Source organism: Uloborus diversus, chromosome 8, assembly GCF_026930045.1.
Source record: "Uloborus diversus isolate 005 chromosome 8, Udiv.v.3.1, whole genome shotgun sequence".
Lineage (NCBI taxonomy): Eukaryota > Metazoa > Arthropoda > Arachnida > Araneae > Uloboridae > Uloborus > Uloborus diversus.
The window spans coordinates 102,762,386-102,779,762 of record NC_072738.1 but is presented as its reverse complement, the minus strand read 5'-3'; the positions used below and the strand labels follow the sequence as shown (position 1 = coordinate 102,779,762).

General features: G+C 33.0%; 1 protein-coding gene across 1 annotated transcript in view; it reads right to left on the bottom strand.

The window, feature by feature from the left end:
• Positions 1-17,377, bottom strand: part of LOC129228518 (uncharacterized) — a 144,686-nt gene that overhangs the window by 27,070 nt on the left and 100,239 nt on the right. Inside the window, exons 14-18 of the mRNA XM_054863198.1 lie at positions 16,798-16,864; positions 16,618-16,704; positions 14,115-14,285; positions 5,699-6,099; positions 205-294 (exon numbers count right to left, since the gene is read on the bottom strand). Coding sequence (XP_054719173.1) covers positions 205-294; positions 5,699-6,099; positions 14,115-14,285; positions 16,618-16,704; positions 16,798-16,864 — 816 coding nt within the window. The remainder of the gene's footprint in view (positions 1-204; positions 295-5,698; positions 6,100-14,114; positions 14,286-16,617; positions 16,705-16,797; positions 16,865-17,377) is intronic.

The following is a 17,377-nucleotide window of genomic DNA, read 5'->3' as shown; positions in this document are numbered from 1 at the left end:
AATTTAAATAAAGTATATTTTCATTAAGGTCAAAAAGTAGAAACTCAACGTAATATTTAAATAATATAATAATGATAATTATAATTGCAACAAAATACTTTCAAAGGGTATCATTAGTAACATAATTACACAGTTGCTCAATTTTTGATGTAAAATTAAGTTTAGTAATCAACTGTTTTTAAAAAAATCCTAAATAATGAGTACCTTTTAACAAATCTTTTGTTAGGAAAACTCTTCACTTCAACTTTGCTACAGAATTGTTGGAAAAGTTCATCATCATCATCAAACATATCACTAAAAATAAATTAACATAAAAAGAGTTTCAATTAAAATATAAATACGTTAGAGCTTGAAATAAGGTCACCCATCGGGACTCCGTGAAATTAGCCTTATAAGTGAGGTGACCTGATAATTGATTCATACACATTAAGCATTTTTCAATAAATAAAAATGTACATAAATAGTATAATTCTTTGAAAAAAATAATACTTTCAAACTTTTCAGTTTATAAGGTTATAACTTTTTAATTAAACTAACCTAAATAAAATTAATGAAATCAATAAGAAATTATAAAATTATCATTTCGAAATTTTAGTTCGGAATAAAGATGTACACTTATGCTCAAGCAAAGTATGATGTACAACTTTAGGTCTTAGAATCCCCTTTATACAAGCCTGACAATTTTTTTTTTTTAAACATTTTTTGTACAATGTTTTCTAAGTTTTAATTTTCTTGAAAAATTCTTCAGTTCTCTCATGGCTGATAAAAAATGTCTCAAGACATTTATGCTGTGAGAGGTTCTGTTTGTGTCGATGCTTCACTTTTTGCTATTAATATCGTTATACTCACTCTCTACTGCAATCTCGGCACTCTAAACCCTGTCAATAGCAGCAATGACTTCAAGCCAATACAAGGTTGTGTACAAAGGAAAATGCTTTGTGGTGCTGATCACCCAAAGAAGTGACCTTATGAGTGATTAGGGTATTTAAGACCTGATGACATATTCTTTAATCCATAACATAGAATTCCTATTCTATGAGCCAAGAATTTAGAAAAGTGACCTTATATCGATGTCTGACTGTACTTTTAATATGTTACAAAAGGCACAAAATTCAATCAGATTGGCAAATGTATTTTAAGCAAAAAATATTAAACAAACTTAAGTACAGAAATTATATTTCCCTCAAAAATGAATTTTACCCAAAACATAACTTTTTAAATTTTAAACAAAAACTTTGCTAGCAAATCAAGGTAATTTTCGAATTTCTCCCATAACTTTCGAGACTCTTGGCATAACTACTAGGGTGGGCCGGAAAAACTTTTTTTGGAAATCTGTTTTTGGATAGTGTGGAAAAATTGCTATATGGGTCTGTTATCTCCCTCAAAAAATTTCGCTAAATTTGCTTAATACTTAGCTGGCCTTGAAAAGTTGAAAAAAAGCGTAAAAATGTACTTTTTCTCAAAAAAAAAAAAAGAACAGGGGGTTCCAAAAAAGAAAATATTTTGGAACTAGTTCCAACAAACAGTAGAAGTATCGTCAGTGAATCAGTTGTAACACTCAAAAATGTTTATACATTTTGTAGAATACTTAGCTGCGCCTCTTTAAGACTGAAACATGGAGAAAATGAAAAAAGAAAAAAACAATAATAGTTTAAAAAGTAGTTTCAAAATGAGTACTAATACTGAAATGTTACGTAAATATTGCATCACTTAGAATATACATTGAAAATCAAATGGATGAAGTGGACTTTTTCAAGTTTCAAGTAAAGCATGTTTAAAGTTCAAATACTAGATAGGCTTTTATTGATTTTTTTTTTTATAAATCATACTGTATAGCAGCACCCACCACAGCTACCAGTACCATCTCATGCTCTGAAACAGAGGAAAGGTTTACCTACCATTTACACTGATTATCTCAAAATTTTTAATTTTTTTCACTGACATCCCTTTGTTTCTCACTGTTTCATATGTACTAACTTCTTTCCACTCATTATGGGAGAGGTAAGGAAATTTTGCTTGATAACTGTGTGTTGTTAGCATATTGTTATTATATAGAATATTTTGATTTGGTTATTGTCATTTCGCATATTATTGAATTTTTTAAATGAATTTCAGGATAATGGCATACTTTCTTTGGTTATTTGTGATACAACTGGAGATGAAGATGTATTTATCAATGATGTTTTAGTGAAAGAGGGTATTGCTGAAATGGGTGAGTTGGGAGAAGAAGATAATGCGTTGCAAAACTCAGCAAGTTTTCTTGTCAAGCCTAATTTGCCAGTCCCAGTGAGTATATTTAACTGCTTTTTATGCTTTAAAATAATTAACTTAATGTAAAATTTTCTATTGTGATATTGCATAGATTTTACATTTTATTACTGACTGCTAGCTGCCCTGCCCTTAACTTATATTAAGGGAAACAATCTCTATTGAAAAATAAGTGACCATGCAAAAGGTCAGATTGGAACTTATTGCCCTTCCAGAACAATTGCACGAATATTTTTGCCAAATGAAGAATCACTAGGACTTTCAGAGCAAAATTAAGAAATTTTGTAAAATAATGAGAAATATAAGGGTCATAAACTTTTTGACTGTTAAATTCATAAAAGGTAACTTAAAAGAAAATTATACAGCCACAATATTTTAGATGCAACAAAGTTATTTTGATCAGTGCATGAAACATTAGTTTGAACATTAATACTCAACTAACAATATTGGCCAGCTTTTGTTGCTCAATTTCTGTCAAAAAAGGTTCAATAACACAAATGTCATGGTTATTTTTACTTTTTTGAGCAAAGATTTCCTTTGAGTCTCAATTAAGTACAGGTCACAGAGTATTTACTGAAGAGTGGATCCAGCTTCAGATTATGCAGGGCAGAGTCGTGTCCATGGGGAGGGGTTTAGGGGTTAAACCCCTCCCCATGGACACGAACAAAATGAACATCCAAATGAAGAACAGTGCACATTTGACTTAACTTAAATGTTGAAATTTTTGGTCATTAAAAAAAAAAAAACATTCTCATTGAAGTTCCCTGGCTATATACAATTGTTCCCTACTCTTTATCGACTGAAATCATATTTAAGAAAAACATTGACGGAGAAAACGTTGACATTCACTGTGTTTAATATTGCTCCTCATAAAGGATTGATGACCTGGGCATTTCACAAAAAGAGATAAAGAGATGAGCAGCGTTGCCGCTATATGCATATATAGTAATTGTGTTTGGTAATGTAATTTGCGCCTGCTACCAATCCCTTCCTACTTCGTTTGCTAAGCATTCCTATAGAATATAAAACATAAAGACATATATCATAAAAGAATTTATGATTTTTTTAGTACATGTTGCAATGTGCAGCACAGTGAACAAATAATAGGTTTAAATTTAAACAAGCAGTAAAGTGTAAAAATACTGAGGTTACAATCGCAGCCAGAATTCACCTGAAGGTATAACAGTCCTTACTCGTACAGTACAACCTCATTTATCCGGACTAACTGGGACCAAAGGCGATCCGGATAATAAGCAAAATTATTCTTAAATAAGCAGATTTGTGTCTTTTATTACAGCAAAAAACAATGCTTTCTAACAAAATTACATCGAGCAGTTTCTCGCAAATACTTGACCATTCACAGTTCAGCTGCAGTGGTGTCAGACTAACGTCCAAAGTACGGCACATTGTTTGTTAAATGAGTACTACAGTGTACTTTCTATCGGAGTTGCATGTTTAATCAAAACAAAGCCCGAACATTTGGCGTATTTATAGTTCCATTCTTGAAATCATAATTTTAAATAGTTATTTAATTACTTAAATAATGATTTAAACTTATGTTATACAGTGAAACCTCTCGAACCGGCTACCCTTGTTTAGCGGCAACCATTGTTTGAGGCCTATTTCCCATATGGCACGAAATTTTTGGCCTATTCTCATAAGTGAAACAGTAAGAGTGGCCACTAAAACTTCTCTGAGTGACAGGGTAGTCGCCAATCTGGGCTTTGAAATAGACTGACCACTATTTCATTTTGTTTTTTTTTCCCAGTACCCTTTCGTTATGAGCCAGAAGTTCTCCATTTGTATTTGTGGTGCCAAGTTTTGGTGTGTATGCAAGGAACGCATTTTGAGGTATAAGGACGTGTAGGTACAAACTATGGTTTCTCCACATGGATGATTTATTGATCTGTGTGTGGGGGGGGGGGGGAGACTAATTTTCCCCGTAGATGGAACACAATAATTTTAGCTTTAGAGAGAATATTTAAATTTTGATAATTTTTCCCTTTATTGATTAAAAAAATATCATGACTTTTAGACGATATTTTGGATTTAGATGAAGTTTTTAATATTTGTTGTGACAAACAAATGTAAAGTCTTCAACACAGCAAATTTTGGAGACGATTTGATATCATTGCTGATTTTAAAGCCATAGCTGATGACTCAATTCCGGATTTGCTTTAACAAGTTAAAAATGAATTTGAAAAGAAAAGTAGTTTCTGTAAAACTGTAAACAAAAACAAATTATACCATTTTTTCAAAACAGGAAAATTCATAGAATAAAACATTTATTTTCTTTATATTCTTAAAAAATCACTTTAAAGTGTTAAATTATATTATTAGTAGTATTGTTCGAGTTCAATAATAAAAGCCTTTAAGAGCGGTCACCCCCTCTATTCGGCCACATTTTCACTTAACGGAAGGGTGGCCGCTCGGAGAGGTTTTACTGTAGATACATATTTTTTCAACTCTACCTTAATGATCCGGAAAAACGGGAGATCCGGATAAACGAGATTCTACTGTTTTTAAATATAATAATAGGATAATTAATTTTTTCTTAGGCTTAATTTTCTGAGAATTTCACCCCCCCCCCCCCTCAAACTGCACCCTTCATTGAGACCATTTAACAGACAAGTGCTTGACACTGCTGTGTTTTCCTGACAATGTGGATAAGAATGAAAAACAAAGCCAACCCCCCCCCCCCCCTTCATGAAATCCTGGACACGGGCCTGATGCAGGGGGTCATTACCAAAAATGGAAAGGGGGGTGTCTAAGCGCAATATTTGGGCATAAATATGGGGTTTGGGCAAAATATAAGAACACAAAATACAACTTTGTTTTATTTGGTTGCTTGAGGGGGGGGGGGCATGACCTCCACGACCCCTTCTAGATCCATGCCTGCATTTAATGCTAACTAGCTGATGCTCCCGTGTTTTGAAAATCCATGAAAAACTAATGCAAACGCTGTAAAGATTTTCACAATATTGGGTGCTTCAAAACAAAAGCTCCTGATTTGACTCTTCTCACCATAAACATATTACTTTCAATGCTTTTCTCACTTTATATTCATCTCAGCATCTCAAAGTAATGCTAAAATTAATTCTGTAAGGTCATGGGAATAGACTAAATGACTCAAACATACTTAGAGGAAATTTAGTAGCGCAACTGTCAATTATTTTGCACTTAAATTGTAGTCCCCCTCCCCCTTACTCTGTTACTGACTCGTACCAGCAGTCTCCATAAAATATTTAAAGAGGTAGTTGAAAAATATTTTTCTAAGCCAAAACAACAAACTAACACTAATTGAAAAAACTCTAGAAATAGATAATTGTGGCGAAAAGTCCAACAAAAAAAAATATAGATGTATATTACAAAATGCTACCTTTACAAATCAGTCTACTCTTTAATTTATAATGAATATAAAAAAACTTACTTTTCAAACTCGTCTATAGCATCCATAAGTTCACTTGAGGGCTTATTCATATGCCTTGACTGCGCTGAATCGACAGTAGATCCTGAAGCAGGAAATTTTGCAAAATCATAAGTTGATGCAGTACCAATTAAAGGATTCGGTAAATTTGGTGCAATTGCAGAAAGAAAGGGATTTCCCACAGTAGCATTTGGTATACTGGGTGTAACTGCTCCAAGAAAAGGGTTGACACCCATACCAAGAGGTAGTCCTTGTTGAGAAGGGCTAGTTGAAGCTTGCTGCAAATTTAAAAGTGACATTTGTTTCACCAAATTTCCATAATTTTGATTAGGAGATGTAGCAGCTGCAGTAGCCCATGCTTGAAAAAATTGAGCTTGCAAAGCTAATGCATTTGCAAGATCATTCTAAATGATAGAAACAAGATTCAATTACAATGTAGTTTTTAATAAAGTATGATATATATATATATATATATGTCTAAACAGATTATTTAAAATGTTAAAAAAATGCAATTACATAATAAATTATATATATATATATATACTAGCGGTACCCGCACGGCTTTGCCCATAGTAGAAAATTAAAAGGTCATTTGGTTCGCCCGTATATTCAGAACAGGGCCGTATAACTAGAAAATAATTTAGGGGAGGGTTATTAAACTTTCATGCGGAGCTTTGCGCTATTTGTACAAATGTTCAAGTCGTCGGGTTATCTATTATGAAAGCGTTTTATGCAATTAATATACATATGAAAGACATTTGAGTTTCGCAACAATATTTTTTGGAAATTTTTAAATATAAACAAACATTTAACTGTCAAACCAAACTTTTTAGAGGGGAGGAGGGAATCCTAAGAGCCCCCCCCCCCTTTTTGTACACGGCCATAATTTACAAATAATGGATAATGAATTTCTTGCCAATTTTCTATATTCATTTGCTCGCCCATGTTATGGTTCCACGTTATTGTAATTTACTTGTCCACGTTATGATAATTTGCTCGGGAAAATGTTCTTAAAATTGGAATAGAAAAAGAACAAAATCGAATTTTGAAAAGTCGCTTCGAGGTGCTCCCTTCTATGCTACGAACTAATTCTGTGCCAAATTTCATGAAAATCGGCCGAATGGTCAAGGCGCTATACGCGTAACAGACATCCCGACATCCAGACACACAGACTTTCCAGCTTTATTATTAGTAAAGATGTCATGGCCATACTAAATGGGTGAGATTTCAGCATCCAAAACCCTTCAAAAATTTTCAAAACTACTCCAAAAGATGCTTTTTATTATAATTTTTTTTTGCTGAAAATTCATTTAAAAAATGAAATTATTATATTAGACTAATTGTTAACTCAGTGCTTTATCTGCAGTCTATATTTTTATTGCAGTTGCTGTGAACATCATTTCTTACAAAACAATTAGCCCAGTGGTTGGGGAGTTGAATATGGAAGTAATTGGTAGAAAGCTGGAAATTGCTTTAATTTATGCCGTATGGGTCTGGAATGACTATACAGTCAAACCCCGCTATAGTGAACCCGGGTTATAGCGATCCCCCGGTTGTAGCGATCCTTTTGAATGGTCCGAACTGAAGTCCTATGTCATTAATGCAATTTCAAATGCTTGTAACGATCCCCAATTGTTCGAAAATCGGCTATAGTGAACCAAAATTTTCAAAAATTTCAAGCTTTTCAATATTTGGTGCAAAAAGTAAGAAAGGAATTCTTTCATTCGTAAACGTTCCTGACCCAAAAAGTGGATACACTTCAAACAAATTTTATTGGACAGAATTTATGACTTTAAACAAGTGCAAAGAAGTTTTCTGGTTTCATGTACTTCAGTATTTTCTGATCTGTGCAAAAACCTTTCACAAGAACAATTTCACTGTGAACTCATCTTCTGATATTGATGAAGAAATAGGAGATCCCGAACCTCCAATTTCAGCTCCGAAGACAACTGTCAATGTTTTTACCCTTTTTTTTTTTTGCAACTGAAACATGTTGCGGATTTGTTTCCAATAGCTGACTAAAAAAGTGGTGAAATGCGTTTAAAATCAAAATGCTTGCAACCTAAAATAACATCCTTCGTCCATGCTGTAGAATTTTTTTCATAAAAAAAAGTAAATTTTTCTAGTTTGCTTTTTATTGAGTACAATGTAAATAATACATTTCACTTTTTGTGAACCTAACTACTGATAGAAACATTGTGTAATTAGGATGTCCATTATGGAAGTAATTGAGTGAATTCAGACTTTTTTTAAAAATCGGATGTAGCGAACCCTCGGCTATAGTGATCTCTCAAGTCGGTCAGTTGAGGGTTCGTTATAACGGGGTTTGACTGTACTAAGTTTCCTCCTTCTACTGAGTTTTAGCTGTTACGGCCAAATTAGTGACAAAAACACATGTTTTTTTCACTAATATAACAATATCTCAAAAATAGCACTTCCAATGGCCATACACATTTGACAAATTACTTATAGAGAATAAAATTCTGAAGAAAATGAGTATCTACAATGCATATCTTTGTTAAATACAAAGTGCAAAATTTAATTTCAAAGTTTGGCTAAAATCACTAATCAGCACTTCAAGCCAGAATGTACCTTTCCCAGTCCCACCAGCCCTCCCTGAGACCCCCTGGAATAGAACGCCGTAACACTAAAACACATGGCGGTACTTTCCTACCTATGGAAGCATACATATTCATCAAGTTGACATACTAGATGTTGCTGAAAACAATTAATTTCATTACAAGGTAACAAAGAAATGAAAAAGGATCCTATTTTCATACAGAACTCATTTTAGTTCTTAAAAGAAAGGGCAAAAATACTGATAGGTTAATTTCAAGCAGAACTATCCAGAGAAAATGACTGATTATGAGTGAAATAATTTGAAATAGAAAATCAGTATTATGTTCAAGGTAAAAAAGCTTGTTTTGCTGTGAGAAATGGTACTATGCAGCTCAATCAGTGATTACGTGAATAAATAACTTGGGAAAAACATGACTGACTTGTGTATGATTAGGGATAAATTATATACAGAAGGTGACGAGATTGAAGTCAAAGAACTTGGAATTCAAAAATTGTTGAAAGCAGCCATTAAATACTACCATGTCAAATTAAGCGAGAAAATTTATGTTGTTTTCTATCACCATCTCACGCACTGTTAGACTTTCTCATGTTTTCAAATGTTTTAGCCATGCTCAGCGTATTATTTTAGGTGACCCACGTATATATCATACATTGTTTGTAACTTTTTATGCCTGATGACTTTCTCTATTATGCACATTGTACAGGGTGTTTCAAAATGAATAGCGGGGTTTTAACATGTTATAATATGTATTACACCAAACTTACAGCCACAAGTGATAAATCAAATGAAAGAGAAACTCAAACAGTTTTTTACATAATAGCCTACAAGTGTTCAATGTGAGCACCATTCGTCACTCGGCATACGTCAAGACGATATGCAAGTTCTTCCCAAACTTTGATGAGTGTCTCATTAGTAATTGCTGCAATAGCTGTTTCAATCCTGTTCCTTAATTTGGGAAGGTCGGCTGGCAGTGGAGGCACATACACACGGTCCTTAATAAACCCCCAAAGATAGAAATCACACGGTGTTAGGTCAGGTGACCGTGGAGGCCATGGGAAACAAGCCCTGTCGTTAGGCCCCTTACGGCCAATCCAGCGGTTGGATACAGTTAGGTTGTTGGGGGATTTGTCTTCTGTTTTTACCTTAAGTTCATTGAACTAAATAAAAGGCCTACAGAACCCCAACACCAAAAAGCCATGCAGTCTGCCAGTAAGAAATAAAACATATTCAAATAGTTTAAATAAATAATATTTATTCAGAAAATATCACAGTTTACAATATGAAAAACGTTTTGTTAAATACCCAAATAATTTAGACTATAAACCCCCAATTATCACAATAATTTCATAGTTGAATCGTTAGACAAACAAACATATTTGAAAAAACACGAAATATATTAAAGAAATTGTAAAATGTCACCTTCCTGTGCCAAATACGCATGTCCACTGCGCCAAAGAATCTTTGAACAAAGCATCAATAGCATAAACCCAACAGTGTTGACAATTCAGCTAACAGTCCCATCATTCATCAACCGATAGGCTTGCTTGGGTCGAGAAGAACTTCCCCCATACACGGGAACAACGATTAGATCACTCACAGGAAGATGACTAGGAACCTCGGGAGATCTTGTCAGTGTCACCAGAAAATTCAACTAGGAACACCACACCGTTGTTCATCGATGATTTGCACGGAAGGAAGTCTCATTCCATCGTAGAAGCACCGGTTAGTTGATTGGAGTACTGGCCATATTTATGATTTAGGCCTAGTTACTGTCAGCTAAATATTTCTCCCAACGACTGCATACATTTTCAGCAATGGTGACATTTTAAACCTCGAAAAGCGAGTAATTTAAAACTTGTAAATAACATTAAACACAGAATAAAACTTATTTCATGCCCTGAATGAATCCAAAAACTTTACTTCAACAGCGACTCGAGCACGCTGTAACATCCATCAACGACAACCCAGCACGGTTGCCAACACGGCAAAGATCAATCCGTGATTGGTCAACAAAAATGGCAAGATGCCAATATGGAGAGTAAGTATGAGTAATCAAGCCAGCACTGAAAATATTTTGAACAACCTATTTACACGTTCCATGACATTTGTACTTTAAATTCTTGTTGTAATAATACATTTTAAAAAAATACTAATCTATTGCTTTTAGTGCGCATTTCTTTAAAGCTTTGAATTTGTAATACTTTATGTTGATTTCCTTAACCGCATCTCACATAATACCATGTCTCACAGCAAAACATTTATTATTATAGATGAAATATTTAAATTGTTTAAAGCAGCAGTCCCAACCAATGTGCCCCGAACAGTGTGTGACTGGGCCATGGACACTGGTCAAGGATTAGAACCAAAATAAATCTTGGGATTGCAACTTCCACCCTTTGAGGAAATTCACTTTTTAAATATATCAAAAGCTCTCCCGAATAGCCAATAAGGAGCTTGCAGATTAAGATTTTCATACTTCTTAGGAACTTTCCCCTACAATAGAAGATGAAATCTAATGAATCAAAAACTCCTTCAACGAAAATTGACAAAGAAACTAGTATTAGCTTCAAGCTTGAAATGCTCTTCCTTTGTTGAACTGGCATGACTGTAACCAGTGAATTGTCAAACTTGAGGGGCTTTCCAACAACATATCTATTAGAATTAGACTTTTGATTGCAGTTTTTAAAAAAAGAAAATCATATACAAATGCATTGAATGTTACGAATTATTTGAGACTAAAACCATCCAGTTTCAATCCAGATATCAACTGTTTCGTGGAGGAAAAGCAGCATCAAAAATTCTATGGAGCTTTAACTTTGATGACTTGTTTTTGAGTTTTCTTACAGCTATGTCAGCTAAGTGAAAGCAATAAAGGTATTTTCTTTTTAAAAATATATTTTGAAAAATTGTTCTTTACAGTACCGTAAAATGGTCGAACTATGGGCCACTTTTCGATGTTTTCAATGAAAATTCCGCGTATATCTTTGATTTAGAAATTTGAGGACTTTAGCAATGGTAGCTATACATCTCATCTTTTGAATGAAATGTTTAAAAAAAAATCTAAGTTGGAAAGAAGAAGAAAGGGAATTTTTTCTTTGTGGCCCATAGTTGTACCCCTATTGGGTATAACTGTGAGTCACCTCATTTTAACAGAAAACACAGTGAAAACTTGATCTGGCCTATTGTTGTCTGAGACTACATGTTGTTCTCTGCTTGAAACTGTATAAAGAATTTTTTGTTCCATCATTTCACTTTTTTTTTTTTTTTTCAATTTTTTAAGACTTAATCATCACTTGTCATTTTGAGTGATTAATAAAGTTCAACATGGTAAACTTAGGTAACTTTCTTTATTATCTGCCTAGGTTTTGACATAGAAACATTTGAAAACTAGAAAAATCTCACCAACTACAGGCTAGGTACCTATACATAGGTCTCAGAAAATACGTAGGTCTAAAAAATTTTAAACAAGATCAAAAAAAATTTGGAAAACTAAAATGCGAAATCACATTTCTTATTCCAAATCTCATCAAAAAAAATAATTTTTAAAAATTATCTCAGTTTATATTTGGTCTGGCTTTTAGTCAGCATCTTCTTCAAAACTCCTAGTACGGGCTCATGAGTACGGGCAATAGGGCGACCCAAGCTTTTTTCTTTCTGTTCTTGCCATTATTTACAATAAATAACACAAAATATGACGAAAGCATCCCTACAGAGAATAAAATGAAGCCCCAAGCCACTAAAAACCGTGAAAAATAGGTGGCCCATTGTTGTACCCCAACATTTCCATTTTCGATAAATGATGAGAGCTTGTGAAAATTACAAAACATTTTATACCAACAAGCGGCTTAATTCATAACCGACAAATTAGTAAAGCAAATCTGAACTTACCAGATCTTGGAAAAAAGTTTTAGTGGTCTGCCCAAAGGAGAATGTTGGATCTTCCACGAGTGAGTCAAATCACGCACTAAAAACGACTAAATTATCTGAGGCATAAAAAAACAATGGCAATCTATGATGAAGCGTCTTTAACTACCTATATGGTTACACTACCTGGTGATCTTTTTTGGAGCTCGCAAGTTCGAAAAATAGACCACTAGAGAGCAAAATCATCGCCATGGCAACAATGGCCCATTGTTGCCAACCTTCGCACAAAGTTGTACAGTTTTACGGTATGTGGTGCAGCATGAGGGGAGAAGACGATTAACCTCTCCAGAACTCTTCTTTTAAACTCACTTTCACTCTTAATACGGTATATCATTTATACTTAAGGACAGTTATGAGCAGATGTCCCTCCCCCTCAGGTAAATTATGGCTGTGCAAGTAATGTATAGCACTTAAAGGGCCTCAATGGTGTTTTCTACGAAATTGGAGGGCCGCACAACTAAAAAGGATGGGAACCGCTGGTTTAAAGTAAAAAATTGATTTACTTCAAGAAAAGTGAACTGGAAAACTTTACCTTGAACATAATACTGATTTTCTATTTCAAATTATGTCACTCAAAGTCAGCCATTTTCTCTGAATAGTTCTACTTGAAATTAACCTATCAGTATTTTTGAGCTTTCTTTTAAGAACTAAAATGAGTTCTGTATAAAGATAAGATCCTTTTTCATTTCTTTGTTACATTGTAATGAAATTAATTGTTTTCAGCAACATCTAGTATGTCAGCTTAATGAATATGTACCTTACCTATGTAGCTGCTTCCGTACGCAGGAAAGAACCGCCATGTGTTTTAGTGTAACAGCGTTCTATTCCAGGGAGTCTCGTTGAGGGCTGGTGGGAGTGGGAAAGGTATGTTCTGGTTTAAAGCACTTGATTAGTAATTTTAGCCAAATTTTGAAATTAAGATGCGCACTTAGTATTTAACAAAGAAATACATTGTAGATACTCATTTTGTTCAGAATTTTAATTCCTGAAAGTAATCTGCTTATATATATGGCCATTGGAAGTGATATTTTAAAGATATTGTTATATTAATGAAAAAACACGTGTTTTTGGTCACTAATTTGGCCATAAGGGCTAAAGCTCACTTAGTAGAAGGGGGAAAACTTAGCACAGTGAAACCTGTGTAAGTTGACCACTTGCAGTGCACTACTTAAGTGGCCAACTTACAGAGGTTGATTTATATGATTAGGGCTAATTCCATGCCTGAAAACAGAGGTCAATTTAGACAGGAGGTCAATTTACAAGGGTGGTCAACTTCATAGGTTTTACTGTATGGTCATTCCAGACCCATACGGCATAGATTAAAGCAATTTCCAGATTTCCACCAATTACTTTCGTATTCGACTTTTTTTCACTTCCTAACCACTGATCTAAATAGCTTCCTTCCTATTTTAAATACCTGAGGCTCACAAAAACTTTAAAATACTTAAAAGTGTCATATTTTACACATTAATTAAGCGTCAAAAACTATGCTAAAACCACTTTACACTCGGTCAATGAGTCAATAACAACTTTTAGGGGGGGGGGGAATAGTGGCTAACAAGGATTTAAAATTATATGTGTGCATAGAGTGCATTTTTTCAAATTGTGTAAGCTTTTGTAGAGTGCTTTTGCGTATCACTGCATAATATTTGCATTTATTTTTCAATAGCAGTGAAAAATAAAATTCCTTTTTTCCCTTCGATAACCTGCGATTATTCTGGAAGGGCAATAAGTTCCCATCTGACCTTTTCCATGGTCACTTATTTTTCAATACAGATCGCTTCCCTTAATATAAGTTAAGAGCGGGGCAGCTAGTAGTCAGTAATAAAATGTAAAATCTATGCAATATCACGGGAGAAAATTTTACATTAAATTAATTATTTTAAAGCATAAAAAGCAGTTAAATATACTCACTGGGACTGGCGAATTAGGTTTGACAGGAAAACTTGCTGAGTTTTGCAACGCATTATCCTCTTCTCCCAACTCACCCATTTCAGCAATACCCTCTTTCACTAAAACGTCATTGATAAATACATCTTCATCTCCAGTTGTATCACAAATAACCAAAGAAAGTATGCCATTATCCTGAAATTCATTTAAAAAATTTAATAATATGCAAGAGGACAATAATAAAATTGAAATATTCTATAAAATAACAATATGCTAACAATACACAGTTATAAAGCAAAATTTCCTTACCTCTCCCATAATGAGGGGAAAGAAGTTAGTACCTATGAAGCAGTGAGAAACAAAGGGATGCCAGTGAAAAAAATTAAAAATTTGGAGATAATCAGTGTAAATAGTAGGAAAACCCCTCCTCTGTTTTAGAGATGGTACTGGTAGCTGTGATGGGTGCTGCTATACAGGATGATTTAGGAAAAAAATCAATAAAAGCCTATCTAGGCTTTGAATTTTAAACATACTTTACTCAAAACTTGAAAAAGTCCACTTTCATCCATTAGCTTTTCACTGCCTCATATAAAGTTTGGATAAACCAAAAACTACAGTAAAGCAGGAGGGCTTTTAAATGCACATAATCTTAAGCTCCATAGTGCATGAGTAGGCAAATCAAAATTTAAAATTAAAAATACAAAATACTCATTTTATATAGAATCATTTTTTTAATCAAAAAAGCAGCAACAGTAATTTTCCAATAAAAAATCATTAAGAATGAGTAGAAGTCAATGCAGTTTGTAAATTATTTCCCGTCTCATAAATAATTTATATATATGAAAGAAGATTAATCCTGGGTTAAGTAATACAAGCAATTGAATTACAACAAAAATAGAGGGTAATTTAATAAAGTAACATTATCCCATAATCCCAGCAGCAAAAATGTTTTTAAAATTTTGAAACTAAGATTAAAACTTGAAAATAGTCTACAAGGGAAACAAATATTAATCATAAAACATGAATAAGCATGAAACTGTTCAAGACCAGCAGAAAAAGGAAGAAGTGCTTTCCCAGGCCTGCAAGCTCTGCAGGGATCCATGTCTTTGCTAATTGATAGTAAAAGAAAACTTAAAGTTATTACATTTCAACTTTTAATTAAAATTGATTATTTTAGACATTTTTTAAACATCAGATTATAAAAAATGTTTTAGAATTCCCACTAGGAGGAAAGAAAACAATAATATGAACCATTTTATAGAAACTTTATGCTTTTACAATTTTTATTGGTAAAAGCTTTTATTTTAAAGTTAAATGTTTAAACTTGCTTATATATAGATTTGGCTACCATGTGCTGGAAACATAGTAATTTTAGCTAATTTTATGACTTTCTTTTATGATTTGCACTATACATCATACAATGAAATTTTGTTACAACGAATCTCAATACAGCAAAATACGTTTTTAGTCCCAAACAAATTTCCAAAACAATGCTAGCATTCCATTACAACAAACAACTTGCAGTCCCTGGAAGTTTGTTATAAAGGGATTTCACTCTACTAGGAGCTTTTCTTTTGCTACTCTGCAATCTTTTAGCATCTGTTATTGATGAATGGTTTTTCATATTATTTTATCATTAGCATACTATACAAAGCATTTTGAGCAAAACTACAAATACATTTTTAAGTATAAGTATGATATTTTCATTGAATCGTAAGCATGTCTTATACTGCATAGTAAAAAAAACAATGTTTATATGGTGCTGCATATTACTATCCGCAGATTTATATTTTGTAATGCAAAGTATACTACGGCCGATTATATCCCGGAATGGACGATACAAATCTGCATTCACCAAAATTTAACACTTTCTCCTTTAAATAAATCTATTCCTAGTTTGCTGGTTATGATACAGCCAGAAAACTACTAAATGCACTATGCTCATAAAAGTTGCAAAAAAAATTAACGTTTTCAAATAAATCTCTTTTAAAAGTAATAACAATGATAAATAATAAAATCTCAAATGGTCAAACTATAACCTTAATATGACAGGACTACTTAATTCAGCTATGGTAAAACTTTTCTGACACATGGATTATCTAGTATTCTGTTTTAAGTTTATTTAAAATTATTCAAATTACTAGAAAATCACCCATTAAAGTGTGACGGGTGAAATTAGCTTCTACATTTGAACAAGCAATTGCCTGTTTGGTAATATTTTGATAATTGAATTTTTAAACCTAACTCCAGTGGATTAACCCTAAACTCCAATAGATACTGTTAAATGTTGACCACTTTTTCATTCTCCTAAAATGACAGTCTTACCAGTAAAACAGTTAAGTTACCGGATACAGTTCAGTCTTGTCCAAAAAAAAAAAAAAAAAAAAGAGCATTTCCCTGCATGTCAAACATTGCCAAGAAATATTATCAAATTATCATGCAGTGGCATGAGTTTAATCCTTGGTGATGTCAAGAACGTTACACGCTCATTGACTATTATATACATGAAGATTGCGGATTTACTTACTGTTATATCTTGTATCTTAGCCATTAAACGTTTATCTCTACAAAGGTCCAAAAGCCTCCCCAGAACATTTTTAGTCCAACCAGTCCCCTAAATCAGAGAAAGTATTGCTAAGAATCATTAAGAAAGTTTGCAGAAGAAATGTAGATTCAAGATTATTTAAAAAAATTCAAAGTCAAATACATGTTTTGGCTTCACACATGCAAGTTGAGCCCTCAAAGCTTGAGCAGGAAGATGAAAAAATTCTCTCCTAAAAGTTAAAAAACAGAAAATTATTAATGAAATATTTATCCAAAAATTGTGTTAAAATAATAAATACTGAAACATAATTGTTAATCTATTCTTTACACAGAAATGGAATGAAATTTCACAACAATATGCATGTTCTGCAGAAATATAGTTTTCCTACTGTATAAGATTGAACAAAAAGTTTTTTAACCCGAAGTAATATCTAAATGGTTTTCCATCATAACATCTTAAAAACACATAAACCGTCTTTAAACACATATTTTTAAAAGATAAAAATTTGAAAACATTTTAGCTCTTTATTGGTTTATTTTATGACATTTTAATAAAAATATCACAAAATTTTTTGCTTATTTTCAGTGATTTTTTATTGGTTATTCTCTGGAGATCAGTTTTAATCCCTTAAGAACCATGGGAGATTTGCACTCCCTAAATTCAAAATTTATTTTATAAATTATTGAATGCAAGTAATTTATAAATTATATTTCTTTCATGGTTTTGAGACAACAGAATTCTG